This window comes from Lactuca virosa, chromosome 7 (genome assembly GCF_052849685.1).
Source record: "Lactuca virosa cultivar CGN04683 chromosome 7, Lactuca_virosa_CGN04683_v6, whole genome shotgun sequence".
Classification (NCBI taxonomy): domain Eukaryota; kingdom Viridiplantae; phylum Streptophyta; class Magnoliopsida; order Asterales; family Asteraceae; genus Lactuca; species Lactuca virosa.
This window is the reverse complement of record NC_136432.1, coordinates 287,844,705-287,861,728: the sequence shown is the minus strand read 5'-3', so window position 1 is coordinate 287,861,728 and position 17,024 is coordinate 287,844,705. Positions and strand designations below refer to the sequence as shown.

The 17,024-nt window shown below is 35.7% G+C and overlaps 1 protein-coding gene across 1 annotated transcript; it reads left to right on the top strand.

Moving 5' to 3' along the window:
- The first annotated feature begins 1,751 nt into the window (after nt 1–1,751).
- LOC145125030 (uncharacterized) lies at nt 1,752–4,135 on the top strand. The gene is made up of 2 exons (XM_079060521.1): nt 1,752–3,714; nt 3,811–4,135. Exons 1-2 carry the CDS (start codon nt 1,843–1,845, stop codon nt 3,910–3,912), a joined length of 1,974 nt encoding a protein of 657 aa, XP_078916647.1. The 5' UTR covers nt 1,752–1,842; the 3' UTR covers nt 3,913–4,135.
- The last annotated feature ends 12,889 nt before the right edge of the window (nt 4,136–17,024 follow it).

The window sequence follows — 17,024 nt, the reverse complement described above, 5'->3', positions numbered from 1 at the left end:
TCGGAAGTCACCTACGGTGTATAAGCTTTTAATTATTAACAACTTGTACACCGTAGGTGACTTACGAAACCTACGGTTTCCGTTTTTTCTTCGTTTTTTACAATTTTTTTTAACTATTGCTAATAGATTTCATACTATACAACAAAAAACAAAAAAAATGAAGAATACGAGAAAATACATGGTTGTTGTTCGGAGTCGGAGCCGCCATGGTGAGAGTTTTTCTAGTTTCATAGTTTTCTCCCTAAAATAGTAGTTTTCGCTAATTATGTACGGTTTTGATAGTTATTTTTGGCCAAAGGCTAATTTTTGGCTATTAAATGAAAAGTAATTAAGGAAAATAACTAGATTTGTAATTGTCTCTAGTTTTATTACAATCCAACTCGATTATCAAAATCATATGACCCGTTTATTTTGTCGTTTTATTCATGTTGGACACACCTAAGTTTAAATTCTAGATTCGCCGTTGCGGACCACCATATGATAATCGGTTCCGGTTCGGGTTTTTCGGTTCCAATACCCGCAAACCCGGTTTTCACATAACGACCTCCATATGTTACTCAATTTTCACATCAAAAGTTATGAACCATAAAATGAAACTGTAGCATAGATTCTTGATCATGATTTAAGGGTTGACACTAACACATTTTGGTTTATACTTTGGAGATTAAACAAAAAGTATTTTCTTGATTTGGTTTGTTTGGGGTTAAGGTTTCACTAAAACTCTAAAAGGAATTTGAACATATTACAGGATATAAATTTTGGTTTATACGTTTTTGGGTTTATAAGGGTAGTTTAGTCCACGAACAGGGAAGGAAAGAAAGATTCTTGATCATGGTTTAGTCCTTTTCCAGCAATTTATTCTTGATCATTATGCGAAACTACCCATATAAATTGTTGCAGGATGCAAATTTTGGTTTATACTTTTTTCAGTATTAAATTGTTGCAAGATTGGCGGAATAATAACTGAAAAAAGCAAAAAAGTGCGTGACGGAGAAATTGGTACAAGATTGAGGATAACTTTACATCCTGGCATAAAGTTATATGGGTTAAAAACTAAGGTTTCACTAAAAGCAAAAAAATTGGGGTTTTGGAAGTCGACGTCGACAACAGGTGGCACAAGGACTTTGACGATTTTTTTAAAATTAGCGGGACATAAATCTTGGTTTAAAAGTTAAATGCCTTTTAAAATTCAGGTCTGTAATGGGTAAAAACCAAACCCGGTGGAACCGAAATCCAAAAGAAAGATATAAGTGGAACCGCGAACCAATCCTAACATGTGTAATTCGGTCCGATCCAGTTCTGGTTTCAGTACGGACCGGGTCGGTCCGCTCGGTTATTATGCTCAATATATGTAGCATTTTATCGATAAATATATTACTAGTATTACCTATTGATGAAAGAAAGCGAAAATAAACCACCCCCTAAAAGTTGCATGTCTTTCACATGGATTTGCTCTAAAAACAACAAAAGCTTGGATATCAAAATCAATATAATAATAATTTTGTTTTGATTTGATTATCATTAAGTAAATTGTTTTCAAATCTTATCTTTCTAAAGAAAAAACATGGACCAGACTGTATCGACTTTTCCCCACTCTTACAAGGTATACTAAATTACTTGATGTATGTTTTCCACGAAAATCATCACTTACATATGAACCAAAACAGCTTTTAAGATTTTCTCAAGGCTTAAAATGCAATTATTACTTCTTTATCCCCGTTTAGCACGTGTATCGTGCGTTTAGAAGTCAAAACTTTCCAACTCATCCTGTTCACTGTAGCTTGGGTCATCTTCACAATATCTGTGTATCACAGATTCCAACTTTAATTTTAAACTATAAAAATGGAGCTGGTGCCTTATTCTGATCCTAACACCAACTCCAACTCCAACTCCTCCACCTCACCGCCGTGGCAAGACATGTTCCGATCAGCCTCCACCCGCCAACCAGATCCATCTCCCGAACCCCAACCTCAGTTACCGCCGGAATCCACCACCAATCCGGATAGGGATGACTCCACTTCTCTCTCCGGCGACTCTCAGGTTCGTCTCGCACTATACATAGCCATGGCACACGCCGGCTTAGTTTTTGCTATTGTTATTATCTACGGCGTTTCTAAATTACTTGAAGAATATCTCCGCCCGATTCTCTGGGCTGTTCTTTGTTCGATTCCTCTTCGAGGAATTCAGCAATCCCTAGTTTCGTTTTGGTCTGAACCTTTGGAATTAGGTCTTACAGAAACTGTACTAGCTATACCTGTATCCGTGTATAGAGTTTTCATCGGGAGTCTCGTTGAGATTAGAGAATTTTTATATAAACTAATCCTTCGTAAGAAGAAGACAAGAGATGTTGTGAAGCGAAAACGAAGCGGGTTTTCAATTTTATTGAGATGGTTGGTGTCGTTTTGGGTTTTTGTAATGGCTTACGAGCAACTTGGTGTTCTTGGTGCCATCACTTTGTTAGCGTTAGGGTTTATGTTTACATCCAGACATGCGAAATCCACCATGGCTGCTGTTTCTTCCTTTGGAGGTCGTACTTTGAACCATAATCGGCATGCAGCTTTCCTCACCAGCCGGATTTTGAATCAACTGGAGACAATTGTGGCTATCGGATTGATTGTTGGTATGATTGTGGGGTCTCTAACTGGGACCCTGCTTTTCTCATACAAAATTGGAGTTGAAGGAAAAGATGTGGTTTATTCCATAAAAACCCATGTGGAAAAAAACAATATAGCTGAGAGAATCGGGTTAAAAAAATGGATGGATGACAACAATGTGCCATTAATGGTGGATAAATACAGCACTCAATTTTATGAAACTGTAAATGTACAAATCGATACTTTAGCAATGCAGTATAACGTGACTGAAATCGTTCAAGAAATGAAACATATAATCATACCACGTATTATAAACCCCTCGAATTCATCCACACCTTCAACTGCAATAGCAATCCGAAACCCATACACAGAAAAGATACAAACTTTGACAAAAAAAGTTGTAAATCGGGAATGGGCAGAGATTTATCCAGAAGTAAACGGATTGTTCAAAGACGCGCATGTGCGTGTCAATAGGGAAGATATGATCAAGAACGCAAAAGCAATCGCTTTTCAAGGAAAAGATATTCTTCAACGTGTTCTTGCAAGTAGTAAATCCATTGTTGGTGGTAGTACAAAGCTTGTTTTTGTAGTTGTTGAATCCATTGTTTCAGGGGCAGCTGGTATTTTAAATTTTGTGTCCCAATCAATGGTTTTCACAGGGGTTTTGTACTCTTTGATAACATCAGATGCAGGTGGGGTTACTGAACAAGTTATGTACATGATTCCTATTTCAAGATCTGCTAGAACACGAGCTGTTGAGGTTCTTGATAAAGCTATTTCTGGGGTTCTTTTAGCTACAGCTGAGATTGCGTTTTTTCAAGGCTGTCTTACTTGGCTTTTGTTTAGATTATTTAATATTCATTTTTTGTACATGTCGACATTTCTTGCGTTTATCAACCCTTTACTCCCGATATTTCCAAATTTCTTCTCCACAATTCCAGCTGCATTGCAATTGGTTTTAGAAGGGAGATATGTTGTTGCTGTTTGTTTGTCCATTATTCATCTTTTGCTTATGGATTATGGTACTACTGAGATTCAAGAAGACATACCTGGTCATAGTGCGTATCTTACTGGCCTTAGCATCATTGGTGGAGTTGCATTATTCCCATCTGCATTGGAGGTAATATTAATATTTAATAAACAACAATTAGAAATTTAGAATATGCTTCGTGTTAATTTAATATCACTTCTTTACTGTTGAATTTTGATGATGCAGGGAGCGATAATGGGGCCTTTGATAACAACTGTTGTTATTGCTCTTAAGGATTTGTATGTAGAATATGTTTTGGGTGAACCAAAGAAAGGGAAAAAGGACTAAAGGAGTAGGGATGATTGACGTTTTTATGCAGGAGAATTCTTTTCAAGTGTTTAATTACCTGGAGCAATGTGTCAAGTTCCCTAAAAATTGGTCTTTTAGATGGATTATAGCGTAAAGTTGATGGGTCACTGTACCTCTTTTGTTAAAACTTGCATTTTATTGCTTGATTCAACTGATTGTTGATATGTTTATAAGAATCTGCTTTTTGCGTTTCATAGCTAAACGATTATTGCTGAAATTCTGAGATTAAAACGAATTGAATATTTGCATTCATTCAGCAATTTTAACCACACTTATCTCAGAAGATACGGATCTTAGAAGTTCCTATCAGAGTCTCGTGTCTACCTATCACCTAATTCATCAATAACATCGACTCCACAACGACCAAATCATCGTATCACAATATGCAGAAATGGAAATAAAATGCTAAATTTGAAATTCAAATAGAGAAACAAATCTAACAATGTAGGTCTGGCACAATTCGTCACATATCCTCACAAAACTTTCTATGATTATTTCTTATGAATAAAATATTTATAGCAAGGATGCATTCAAAAGATAAATGCACGGCATTAAACCTAAAGAAGATCTAAGCATGAATTATATGAAATTAGAACATATAACGAAAACTTTGAGGAATCTTCAGTCAGGATTCAGGTACAATTTTATATAAAAACAAAGAGCGAGACGCTAGATATTACCTTCTGTCGACGGCGACGCACTCGACAGGAGATCGTTGGAAAGGAAGGGAGAAATAAAAGAATAATTGCTCAGTTTTTTAACAAGCATGCTCAAGCCCCTCCTCAACTTAAAACAAGAAGCACTCTCGTGCCCTGGGTTTGCTAAATTGACAATTGTACCCCTTGATTTTTTCGAATAGTTTGATGGAAATCTTCAATAAAGTCCTAATATTTTGGGCAATTATTGTTTAATTCCAATATTTATTTTTTAAATTATCTAAATGTATACGTCTATACGATAATCTGTCATTTTCAGTTGAAAAAACAATAAGTATTGTTTCATTATATATATATATATAACTTTTATGTTAAATTATAATGTACCCATAATAATCAATCATGTTTTGAACTTACAATAAGTATACATAAGCATAGATGATAAGTTTTACTTTTTTATTTATGAATGAGCCAATTCAAATTATGTTGCATCTCTTGCAAAAATGATAACTTTATTGTGGATGTTTGGAGTAAACAATAACCGAATAGTAAACACTAATCGGAAGAAGGTGGAATCGATGCTAAAGTTGGTATTTGTGACAAATTTCCATGAATCGGTGAATGTAAAAGACATGCGAACAGCTTGTAAAGGGTATGGGAAGATTACATGCATTTAAATTGAATTCAAAAGCATAGTGTGCTTGCAAAAAGTTTATTCAACATGAAGACAATAACTGGTACTTCAAGGAGTTTAGGTCAATTTCAAAAAAACTTTATTGTTGAGGATCGTATGATGTGGATTGAAATAGATGGACTTCCTTTGTGTGCTTGGTCATCACAAACATTCAAAAAGGTAGTTGTGAGGTGGGGTGAAGTCATGTTTATTAACGATGATTGGGATGATGATGTTAATATGGATTGAGTGTGTATAAAGATGAAGTTAAAACAATTTATTGTTGATATGATTAAGGTGCCTGAAATTACAGGAAGGGATCCAACGATTCAGAAGTCTGATCCGCCAAGCCAATTGAATTCTGATGATGAGATGAATGAGGAGTTATTGTCTAATAAAGAACAATATAATATACCTCCCAAAACCAATCCTAAAGGTCCAATGCCTTAGAAAGATCAATGTATTTGGCAAGATCTAAATGAAACTCATGTAAATAGCTAGTTGGTTGATGATTCTCTTGAAGAGGAAGGAGATGCGGTGAAAGAAACTCAAAAGTGGGGAGATATAGTGGATGATTTACTAGGGGATGGTGAAAAGAAGGGTGGGGTGACATATGGATCATTTTGATGGGTTTTCTAGGTTACATCTAACATATTTGCACAACGAAATTATCATAAAATCTAATTATGGGCACATGCAATCTAGAGATCTACGTATGTACAAATTATAGCAATATATTGTTGAAACAATCATAAACCCTAGCCTATATTGAAGACCATAGATAGGATTTCATATCTTTGTGTAACACCCAGTTTCAAGTCATTTCATAATTCGGGGCCGCGACCCGAAGATCAAGTATCATAAGGCTTCAGTATTTGGGAAAGAGAGGTTTAGACCCAATTGGATGTGGGTAATGTAGATTATGTGATCCAAGAGTTCAGTTTGTGTTTTGGGCCGAAGGGTAGAACGGGAAACGTCATAGGCAGGTTTAGCCTAGATCCAAGAGTTCTTGCATGAAATATGGATTTTTGTTCGAGAAGTTTTTAGTCCAAGATATTTAGATAGTATTGTAAAGCTATTCAATACCTTTCAGCGGATATAAAGATCGTCAAAATCGGAGTTGAAACGAAGAAGTTATGATCGTTTGAAGTTAGGAAGGTTTCGGGCTTAGTCTAGTACGTTGGGCGTACGCGATCAGTGTCCAAACCCTATTTTCGTGGTTTGAGCCCTATTTAAGCTCCTTAACTTCCCCAAACCCATTCCATTCTCAGCCTCCACTTCGTCAACACCCTCCCTTGAAACCCTAACCCTAGTTTGAGCCTTGTGAGAAAAAAGAAGGTGTTTTAAAGTGCTTTGGAGTGTTCTTGGTGCATCTTGGAGAAGAAGGAGCTCATTGTGGAAGTGTTGGTTGCATTGGAGCTTGTAGATCCAGACTTTGTTCACCTTGATCTTTCTTCTAGAGGTATAAAGCTTGAATCTTGATGTTGTATTTGTTAGATCTAGCTAGTCTTGGGTGTTATGAGCTTTTGGTCACTTTAATGCATAAAGTTTAGATCTTGAAAGTTTGTGACCTTGTTATGGATAAAGTTGGAAACTTTATCCGTCTAAACATCATATTGATTCAGATCTAAAGGTTTGAGACTTGGACTTAATGGATTAAGTTGAAAAAGATGCACTTTTGGTCCCTTTGAGACTTAAAGACTAGATCTTGGTTGATTGGACAATTCTAATGGATAAAGTTGGAAACTTTATCCATTATGAACTTATTAGGAACCATAAAAATGTAATCTTTGTCCTTAGTTTTCCTCTATGCATGTTCTAGTATGTGTTAATGAGTTAAGAAGTTAGGGTTTTTGGTATTGAGCACTTCTTAGCCATGAAAATTCATAAAGTTGGAGACTTTATGACTTAAGATGTTATTTCAGGACTAGATCTGCTTTTGGTAAAAAAGACTTAATGGAATAAGCTCTTAAACAGAAGAAGTGAAGTTAGCCAGCGTACGCTGGGCGTACATTGGCGTACGTCGTGCGTACGTGATGAGTGGCCCGCTGGTGGATCTTGAGTACGCCAAACATACAAGCTGAGTACGTTGGGCGTACTCAGCTGATTCAACTCGGATGACTTTTGACATTTTGACTTTTTTACTTTCGACTTGACCAAGATTTTGACTAAGTTTACCTAATGGTATTTTAGGTATGTTGAGTTGTTGTTTGAGTATTAGTCATTATTTATTGTAAAGGTGATCGGTAGAGTTGGTATTTGGAGCAATGTGTGGTTGCAGTATTTCGTCTGACTGTGAGGTGAGTCTCCTACCAGTGTTTGGCGGGTCGAAGGTGTGACAACCCGAACCTTTTTCCGTTAACGTTAGCTCGATTCCGTTGAATAAATTTTGAATTTTATTTGTTCCGTTAGATTCTTATGGTTTAGAAGATCGTTTTTATAAGAGTCGGAACCAAAATCATGCGGAATCCGGTCTGATTAGTGTTCACGACCGTGAACCCGATCACGGCCGTTAACCGTTCACGGCTGGTGGACCCCACCACCGACCATGAACCCAACCTATATATATATGATGGGTTTTGAGCATAACATCAATCCTATGGTGTTCATGCAACCCTAATTGCTTGGATCTAGGTTTTCTACTTTGAACATGCAATATACTTCCAAGACTTATAAACCCTAGATCTAGCACACAATTAATCAAATTAACATATAAACTAGGGTTCAGATCTTACCTTGATTGTTATGTAGCAATAACAATCAATTCCTTGGCTTCAGAAAGCTTAGTGCCTCAAGTGTTGCACCTCTAATGGAGTCACAAACACCACTAAGCAACTTGGATGAAGAGGGAGGAGAGAGGAGACACCAAAAACGGCTGGAAACCCTAAAGGAAGACTTAGCCACGTTTTTGGGTCTCAAGGGTTCTTTAAATAGGTAGGCAATTAGGGTTATCTAACAAGGAAACCCTAATTTGACTACTTAAGCCCTAAGCAGCCCATGGACCCCTTCTGGAACATGCCTTGGACGATTTCTAATGGGCTTCCCCATAGAATTCGTCCAACCTATTATTCCAAGGTGATCCATAGCCCAATTGCAATTATCCTATAATTATAATTCCAGTCCCCCAAGTTTAATTAATCTCTTTTAGCCACAGAATTAATTCTTTATTAATTCTTGACTAATATTAATTAACCAATATGATTTCTCCTTTAATATATTATTCTCATAATATATTAATAAATCATAATTAAACCTTTCTCTCCTTAATTCATCCTACATATTGCTATGGTGAAGGCAACCCAAAAGGACCATGCTCATAATCGGGTCAAGTACATACCAAAATAGTTATGGACTTAGACACTAATCCAACAGTCTCCCACTTGGATAAGTCTAATAACTATTTTGTATAACTTCAGAACCTGATCAGCAATCGTAGCTTTCAAAAGCCGCTGTCAACTCTGATCTTATCAGATACGCGTGTCCTTTAGATAAAGGATTATATATTCCTCCATTCTCAAGATATCGTATAGACACAAGACATGAATTTGATCATTCTCTCTATACTGTTTCCCGACTTCCGATTTATGACGACTGACAACAGACTACAATTGAACACATCAACTTAGTCCCGGCTTGGCCAAGCGCTTAGGGTGTCATCACTAAATCATCGAGAGGCCCACAGATATCGCTTTTATCCCACTTTGGGTAAAAGGAATGGATAAACTTCGACTCAAATGCTTGCTTGCACCTACTAATCGAATCACACACAACAATAAGTTTTATAACACCAAGTTACTGGTGCATTTTCTTATTATCAATGCGCAACCAACCAACAAATAACAACTCACACGTCTCGGTTTCAAGAATATACAATATTATCGTCTCACAATTACTCATGATAAAAACCATGAAGTGATTTAAATGAGCGTGAGTTTAATCTAATACTTTAATCTTATCAAAGCACTCATGAACTCTGCAGCAAACTTGTGCTATGTCTAAGCACTTAGACAATCTACAAACAGATTCATGACAGTCTTCCTTCATACCTACTTCCAACGTATGACCGACTGTGGAGGTTCGAATAACCCAGTTATTCTGGAAGTCAAAACATGCAAAATGAAACACAACGATATTACTTAATCCTATATGACCCCAAAACTTTTGAGCGTAAATAAAACACTTTTATTTAAACACCATATTGATTACTCATTATTCATTGCAAACTATTTCAGAAAATCAACTTATTACTCGAATTATAACCACAATTGTCCCATGCTCCAAGCATGCACACTTTGGTTTCCTATGGTCCATACTTTGTGAAATAGATCAATTGAAAAACTTTTCCAATGAAACTCATTTCACAATCCCCAATCCTTATCATTAGTGTAAGAATACCAAATTCTTGCCACTTTTAGAATATGTCAGATTCTAACATTTTATGCAACGATCCTTTCGTAAAGTCATAGCACAAAAGTCACCAAGACTTGGCCAATGAAATCACAAAGTACTCTATCAGAAATTGTCATAAAACAATTATATAGATGTGATGTCTCTCACTCAAAGTACATTCCTTTGAACATCCTTCTCGCATAAAAGTTTCTAATCTAGACATATTTCTTAATATCCAACTCCCATTAATGGAAACATTTCCATATTTGCCATATGACAACTCATTCTTAATAGAATCTTATCTATTCATGATAATGTCAATATAGTCCATCCAATACTATACTTCCAACTACTCACAAGCAACAATTCCTTGGCGAACCTTAGATTGTCCTTTGATAGTTGTTTAATTATTTTAGTCAAAACCAGTTCTAGTCCTTTTCCCTCTTAATGCCCTAGGCATTTGGAAAATTTTAGAATGGTAAAATATTATAGCATTTGCAATCGATCCTATACCCTAAGCGTATGGGACACGATGCATAATGTCTTACATAAAGATATGATACTTTATCAATCTTCTGCCATAATATTTTGTGTCACGTTCTCACAATTCGAACTATGAAGAGGGATGCCGTAATCATAATCGAAATTTGAGAACACACTATATATCCTTTGACTAAATTTATTAAAATTTTTCAATCTAAGCTTTAGATATTGAAACGAAGTATAATATTCTCTCCCTTAATTATAGCAAAACAACTTTTCAACCCCTACAGCTTTGCAAAGTTAATCTTTGTTTTCTATAATTAATATTGCTAACTCGTAATACTTGAAATAATAATCATGCTCCCACTAACACGATGATTATTACAATACAAGCATAACACTTATACTCCCACTAGCTTTGACATATATCTAGAAAACATCTGAACTTCCAGAAAACAATGCTTATTGAATTCCTTAAGTTCATATTTCTAAATAATTGATGCTTTGATAAGCCTTTATCTAAGCTTCTTAAACTCATACACCTTTGCCTTAGAAAGCTCATATGTGTGTCTAGACAAATTCAGAACTAAGTCCCAAATGTTCAGACTAATTGCCAAATTTCACAATTCGAACTATGAAGAGGGATGCGGTAATCATAATCGAATTTGAGAATACAATTTTCACAATTGCTGTCTTCTTAAAATCTCTCTTAGTGAAAGCATTTCCTCACAATCATTTTCATGAAGGAGGGAAACCTTATGTCACTTAGATTTTATGGTGTATGTGTTCCTATCCATGTGAATTTGCCAAAACGAAGGTTTGCGACAAATCCAAAAACATATGGACTGAACTTTCTCAATCTTAATTTCTTGTCTCATGGTAACACGAGTGCCCACCATGTCTTCCAAGTAGTTTAGCAACTCACCCTTACATATCAATGTACCTTCCATTGATCAAGGTGCTTGCCTTTATGCATACAAATGAGAACTCATAGAACTCAGAAGCATAACTAACTTAACTGGAATAGCGCAGAAAACAAAATTGTCATCCACGATAGGTTACAAACCTCAAGTCGTGCGCTAGTGATGATCAATTAGGTTTATTCTTGATTTATTCTTGAACCTTTTCAAGACCATTAAGGCTCCCACTGAATCCTTGACATATAAGGTTCTCTTGTCAAGAAACATTTCTTGACAAACAAAAATTCAAGAGTTAGTGTAGCTTCTTATCAAGCTTAACACTTCACACAATTGGTCTTAGTTGGTCTTTGACTTATCCAAGACATCACAACTTACCAATTTCAAATGTGTAAGAATATGAAAACTTTTCCAAATTCCACATTTGATGAGTGCCATAAACCTTCTTAATACTTGTCACTCAAGTCACAATCTTAGACTTTAAGACTTGATATTGGAACGAAGTATGATTGACTTCTTGATTTAACCATTTCTACAATTCTCGATTCCTCTTCTTAGACATGCAATTACACTAAGACTCACTTAGAGGATCAATTGAGACATGGTTCTTAATCATTAAGATCTATCATAAAACACAATAAAAGTTACTCTCCCTTCTTCTTAGAATAGAGAAACTTTTATCTTTCCGCCTACTAGATTCTTCTTATTCGTTCTGCTATTGATTGAAACTCTTTCAATCAACTTAGAATTATACTCAATATTATAAGTATAACCATATTTACTAAACTTTAGTAAATCATGACGAATATCTTTATTACTCTTGTGGTGGACTTGATCGACGCACAACCTAGTGTACTCGATCTTTTAGTCCTTCACTTGACACTTTGTCAAGGAATTAGTCTAATTTTTCAAATATGAAGTTTCTCATTCATCACACAATGCAGTTTGCATGATTCCAAGTTTCTGTCCAATTGAAACTTGGGTGATGAGAAACTCTCCCTATTTGGTAAATTCTCGACATTTCCACAAATAACACAATTAAGAATCAAATCCATTATTGCTAATAGAAGAAACATTCAAACATCAATTTTTCATACATGCCATTGCAAGGATAAATAAATAAGACAAAAACAAATTTTATTTTATTGCGGAAAAACTTTGTCCTTACAATGCAATTCAACTGAAAAACTATGCTATTACATATTTCTTAGAAATCTACCCTAACTCTAAAGTAGCAGCTCACAAATCCGATCTTTGAATCCTTGCGATCAAAATCCATTTCTTCGTGATCAGATTCAGCACGCTTCTTCCTTAAGTTTCCTTTCTTTTCTTCGATCCTGCAAAACATCAAAATGTAATCTTATCACATCATGTATTAAGAATCAAAAATAGGAACTTATAGAGTTAGTTAATGGATTTTACCTGAAGTAGAGCCATACGTCTTGACTCTCCCATCTCTTAGATCTCTCAGGTAAACAGGGCAGCTTCGTCTCCAATGCCCATTCTCTTGGCAGTAGAAGCAGATGGACTCTTTTGGAATGGCACAAGGAACTATCTCAGAATTTACCTTTTCTGGATTTCCAATGTCACCATTTTCAATGTCCATTGAAGTTTGGAAGTTTGATTTGCCAGACAAATTTGCTTGATCAGCACGCCAAATCATTTCTGATTCAGTAGCTATAAGCAAATAGGTCAAATAAATGAGGGTCACGTCATGGTCCATCATATAGTACTCTCTAACGAACTCACTATATGATTCAGGAAGTGACTGAAGAACCCAGTCAACAACCAACATTTATGAGATATCGACACCCATCATCCTTAACCTATCAATGTGTGACTTCATCTCTAAGATGTGTGCACACACAGGTTTTCCATCTTCGTGTTTACTTGCTAAAAGGGCTTGAGTGAGCTTGAACTTTTCAAGCCTTTGAACTTGTGGGTTAGGGAGATTAATTGGAGGAGGTGGAGGAAGTGAAGCATGACTCTCATTTCCTTGATTGTATCGTGGAACGTCATCTTCATTTGGAAAGCTTGTTCCAAGGGACTTGGGAAAACCATTGTTAGATTCAGACATCTACAAAACGGGAGAAAATTCAAGTCAAGTTGATTAGAATCCTTGATGTAACACCCAAACGAAACATCAAGGCTAGGATCCAACATAATACTCTACAACCTAGAAGAGGGATGCCGTAATCTAGTTGCAGAATATTTGAAGGTAGGTAAATGACGATTTACCAATTTCCACCATGAAAAACGAAAAAGACGTTTAAGTTTTAAATGAATTGAAACTCCTAGATCTTTTGAGATTCATTGAACTTTTCAATTGCATGTTTAATCTCGATTATGCCCTTCAAGTTTGCGACTGGGATGCCGAGGATCACAAACAAGGTGTGAATAACCATACGAATCACGTGGTGCACCCAATTGCTACTATCACCTAATCAATGTGCCGGTTAGCCACACACGCTCCATTGATCTATAATAAACATCGAGCCACCCTTCGCCACCAATGCCAAACCCAAATTAGTGTGCCGGTTAACCACACACGCTCCACTAACGTTTCGACAAGGGTACGAAGTGTAATTCCATGGATTAGCATACAATTTCACATTTTGCCTAAAGTAACTATGATTTGGGAATTTGTAAAACATTTAGTTACTTTGTACTTCATTATACTTATAATGGAAGGTTTCGTCCTATCCTACCCGTTCGGCTAACGACCCTCCACTAGTCAAGAGTGCGGTGGGTAAGAGTGGATACCCATTCAATCGCCATTTTATAGGCAATTTCCTTAAACACCCCTTATAGACCAGCTTCGTGAATGAGGCCTACTAACGGTAAGACTGACTGTTTACTCATACATACATATAATATTAGACTTTTAATGTTATACATAGTATAGGGTGTATTTTACACTTTTAAAATACTAGGTGGTTTAATCTAATAAATTATACTTTTAATTTAGTTAAATGTAAACCAAAACTTTATGGATTTATTAAATCTCTTTTAATTATACACTTTAATTAATTAATAAAACCATAAGGGTGTAATTTGAACTCTTCAAAGTACTTGAGTTTTAGATTTTTTAAAAACTTCAAATTAAGACTTTTAATTAAATTTTAAAATCCAAAACTTGAGGGCAAGTTTTGAAACTTTTTCAAACTTAGGGTTTAGAATTTAAATATTTCAACATTAAACTTTTAATCAAAATTTTAAATTCCAAAACTTGAGGGCAAGTTTTGAAACTTTTCAAAACATTAGGGTTTAACTATTTAAATTTCAAAAACAAAACTTTTAAGTTCAAATTTAAACTATAAAACCTAAAGGGAGTAATTTGAAACTATTCAAACTTACTAGGTCAAATATATATCTAATAATAATCCTATATTATCCATATTTAACCAAATCCATTAATTTTGACAAGGATAAACATTCCAAACATGAAAAATCGATTTTAGCCAATAAAAACGAGTTATGGCAATTATCCTTAGCAAAATCTGCTCAAAAATTCGAAAATTCCGGCAACAGACTCGAAAACTCATCGAGTTGAGTATAGAACTCGTCGAGTTCATTACCAACTCGTCGAGTTCATATAGAACTCGTCAAGTTCCTGCTCCAGACAGCAAAAACTTTCGAATTTTTGATTTTTGGCAGTTCAATTATGCTTCTATTCAATAGAAAAACGACCTAGGCTCTGATACCACTGATGGGTTTTGAGCATAAAATCAATCCTATGGTGTTCATGCAACCCTAATTGCTTGGATCTAGGTTTTCTACTTTGAACATGCAATATACTTCCAAGACTTATAAACCCCAGATCTAGCACACAATTAATCAAATTAACATATAAACTAGGGTTCAGATCTTACCTTGATTGTTATGTAGCAATAACAATCAATTCCTTGGCTTCAGAAAGCTTAGTGCCTCAAGTGTTGCACCTCTAATGGAGTCACAAACACCACTAAGCAACTTGGATAAAGAGGGAGGAGAGAGGAGACACCAAAAACGGCTGGAAACCCTAAAGGAAGACTTAGCCACGTTTTTGGGTCTCAAGGGTTCTTTAATTAGGTAGGCAATTAGGGTTATCTAACAAGGAAACCCTAATTTGACTGCTTAAGCCCTAAGCAGCCCATGGACCCCTTCTGGAACATGCCTTGGACGATTTCTAATGGGCTTCATAGAATTCGTCCAACCTATTATTCCAAGGTGATCCATAGCCCAATTGCAATTATCCTATAATTACAATTCCAGTCCCCCAAGTTTAATTAATCTCTTTTAGCCACAGAATTAATTCTTTATTAATTCTTGACTAATATTAATTAACCAATATGATTTCTCCTTTAATATATTATTCTCATAATATATTAATAAATCATAATTAAACCTTTCTCTCCTTAATTCATCCTACATATTGCTATGGTGAAGGCAACCCAAAAGGACCATGCTCATAATTGGGTCAAGTACATACCAAAATAGTTATGGACTTAGACACTAATCCAACAATATATGTGTGTTCTACCCTCATTTATACTTTTCTGGCCGAAAACACACACTCTCTCTCTAAAAATCACCACCCGAAAAACCCAAGATTTCTCTTCATCTATCACTCAATCCACCTTAGAACACGTTTTGGAGCATCAAACATCCGCCTTTTCATCAAAATCGAGCGTTGCTGTTCTTGAGTTCACGGCCGTACACCCTTCAAACCTTCATAATTTCACCAAGAACACCAAGATCAGGCTGTGAACCCTTCAAGGACCGTAAACCCTTCAAAGACAATGAACCATTCACGACCGAGAATAGTTCACAGCCGATAATAGTTCACGACCGTATTCCCTTCATGGGCACAATCATCCCTAGGCCGTGAATCTTGGCTGCAAATCTACTTTTCCACTTCGATCGAGTCTCGGTAACATTCCTTAACCTAAAGCAAGTGCTTTCCAACACTATAATTAATGGTTTCACTAATAATATGCGTATATGTATTTAATTATTATTAGGATTCCGTTAAGTGCCGCGTATATCAACTCGAAGGTCTTCGTTTACAGTCTCGCTGTCCGACACATACACACGTCCAACTGTGACTTCATATCCCTACGATTTTATTATTTTAACGCTTTTGGGGGGGGGGGGGGGTACAAGCCAAACACAAATAGTTTTCGTGAACTTTATACACATAATTTCATCAGGATTAAAACTTATGCAATTGATACAACCAAAAGATTACCACATTTATAAAATGTTTATATATCTTATCCCTTTTGTAACATGCTGAGCATAAGGGAAGTTTTCAACTCACAACTATAATTGCATAGTTTTCAGAGCAATACACGAATCGAGTGCTTAACATACATGCAAACTATAATAGGTATAGTTTGGGATTTCAATATACAGTTTTACCATCTCAAGATTTTACATTAACAATCATATAAACTATGACTGATTTAGTTTATGGTATACGTTACTACTTTCTGAATACAAGAGTACCATACTAAATAATTATTTAAGAATAATTATTTTTTTTACTTAAAATACATACTTATAGGTTTAAGTACCAGTGTGAATATTACATTACACGTAAACTAGTTAATACAGGGTTGTGAGACATTACTTCAATTGTACCCTTCGAGGTGCAGGCTAAATCCTAATATTAGTGTGACCAGAGTCTCCTGGAGGGAGAGCATGAGATTTGTGAATAAATCTATTCGGGACTGACAATCCCACACCTAAACTGCTAGCTACAGTTAGGCAGGCATGCCTGGGGTGACAAATATCATACCGTCCGACGCCTGAAGAACGTCGCAGAGGTCATTAGTCATATCAAGCATGGTTATACGACTCACAATAATATAAACTAACCTTTGTTTACGGGATTTCATTCTTCATTAATTTTATTTTAATTAATAGAACTACTACACATTATACTGGAGGATTCCAGGGGATAAAATACTTAGTTCTATTTTAAGTAAT

Coding starts and splice junctions, on each gene's coding strand:
- LOC145125030 (XM_079060521.1), top strand. CDS start 1,843: ATGGAGCTGGTGCCTTATTCTGATCCTAACACCAACTCCAACTCCAAC. Junction 3,715..3,810: donor TATTCCCATCTGCATTGGAG/GTAATATTAATA, acceptor TTGATGATGCAG/GGAGCGATAATGGGGCCTTT.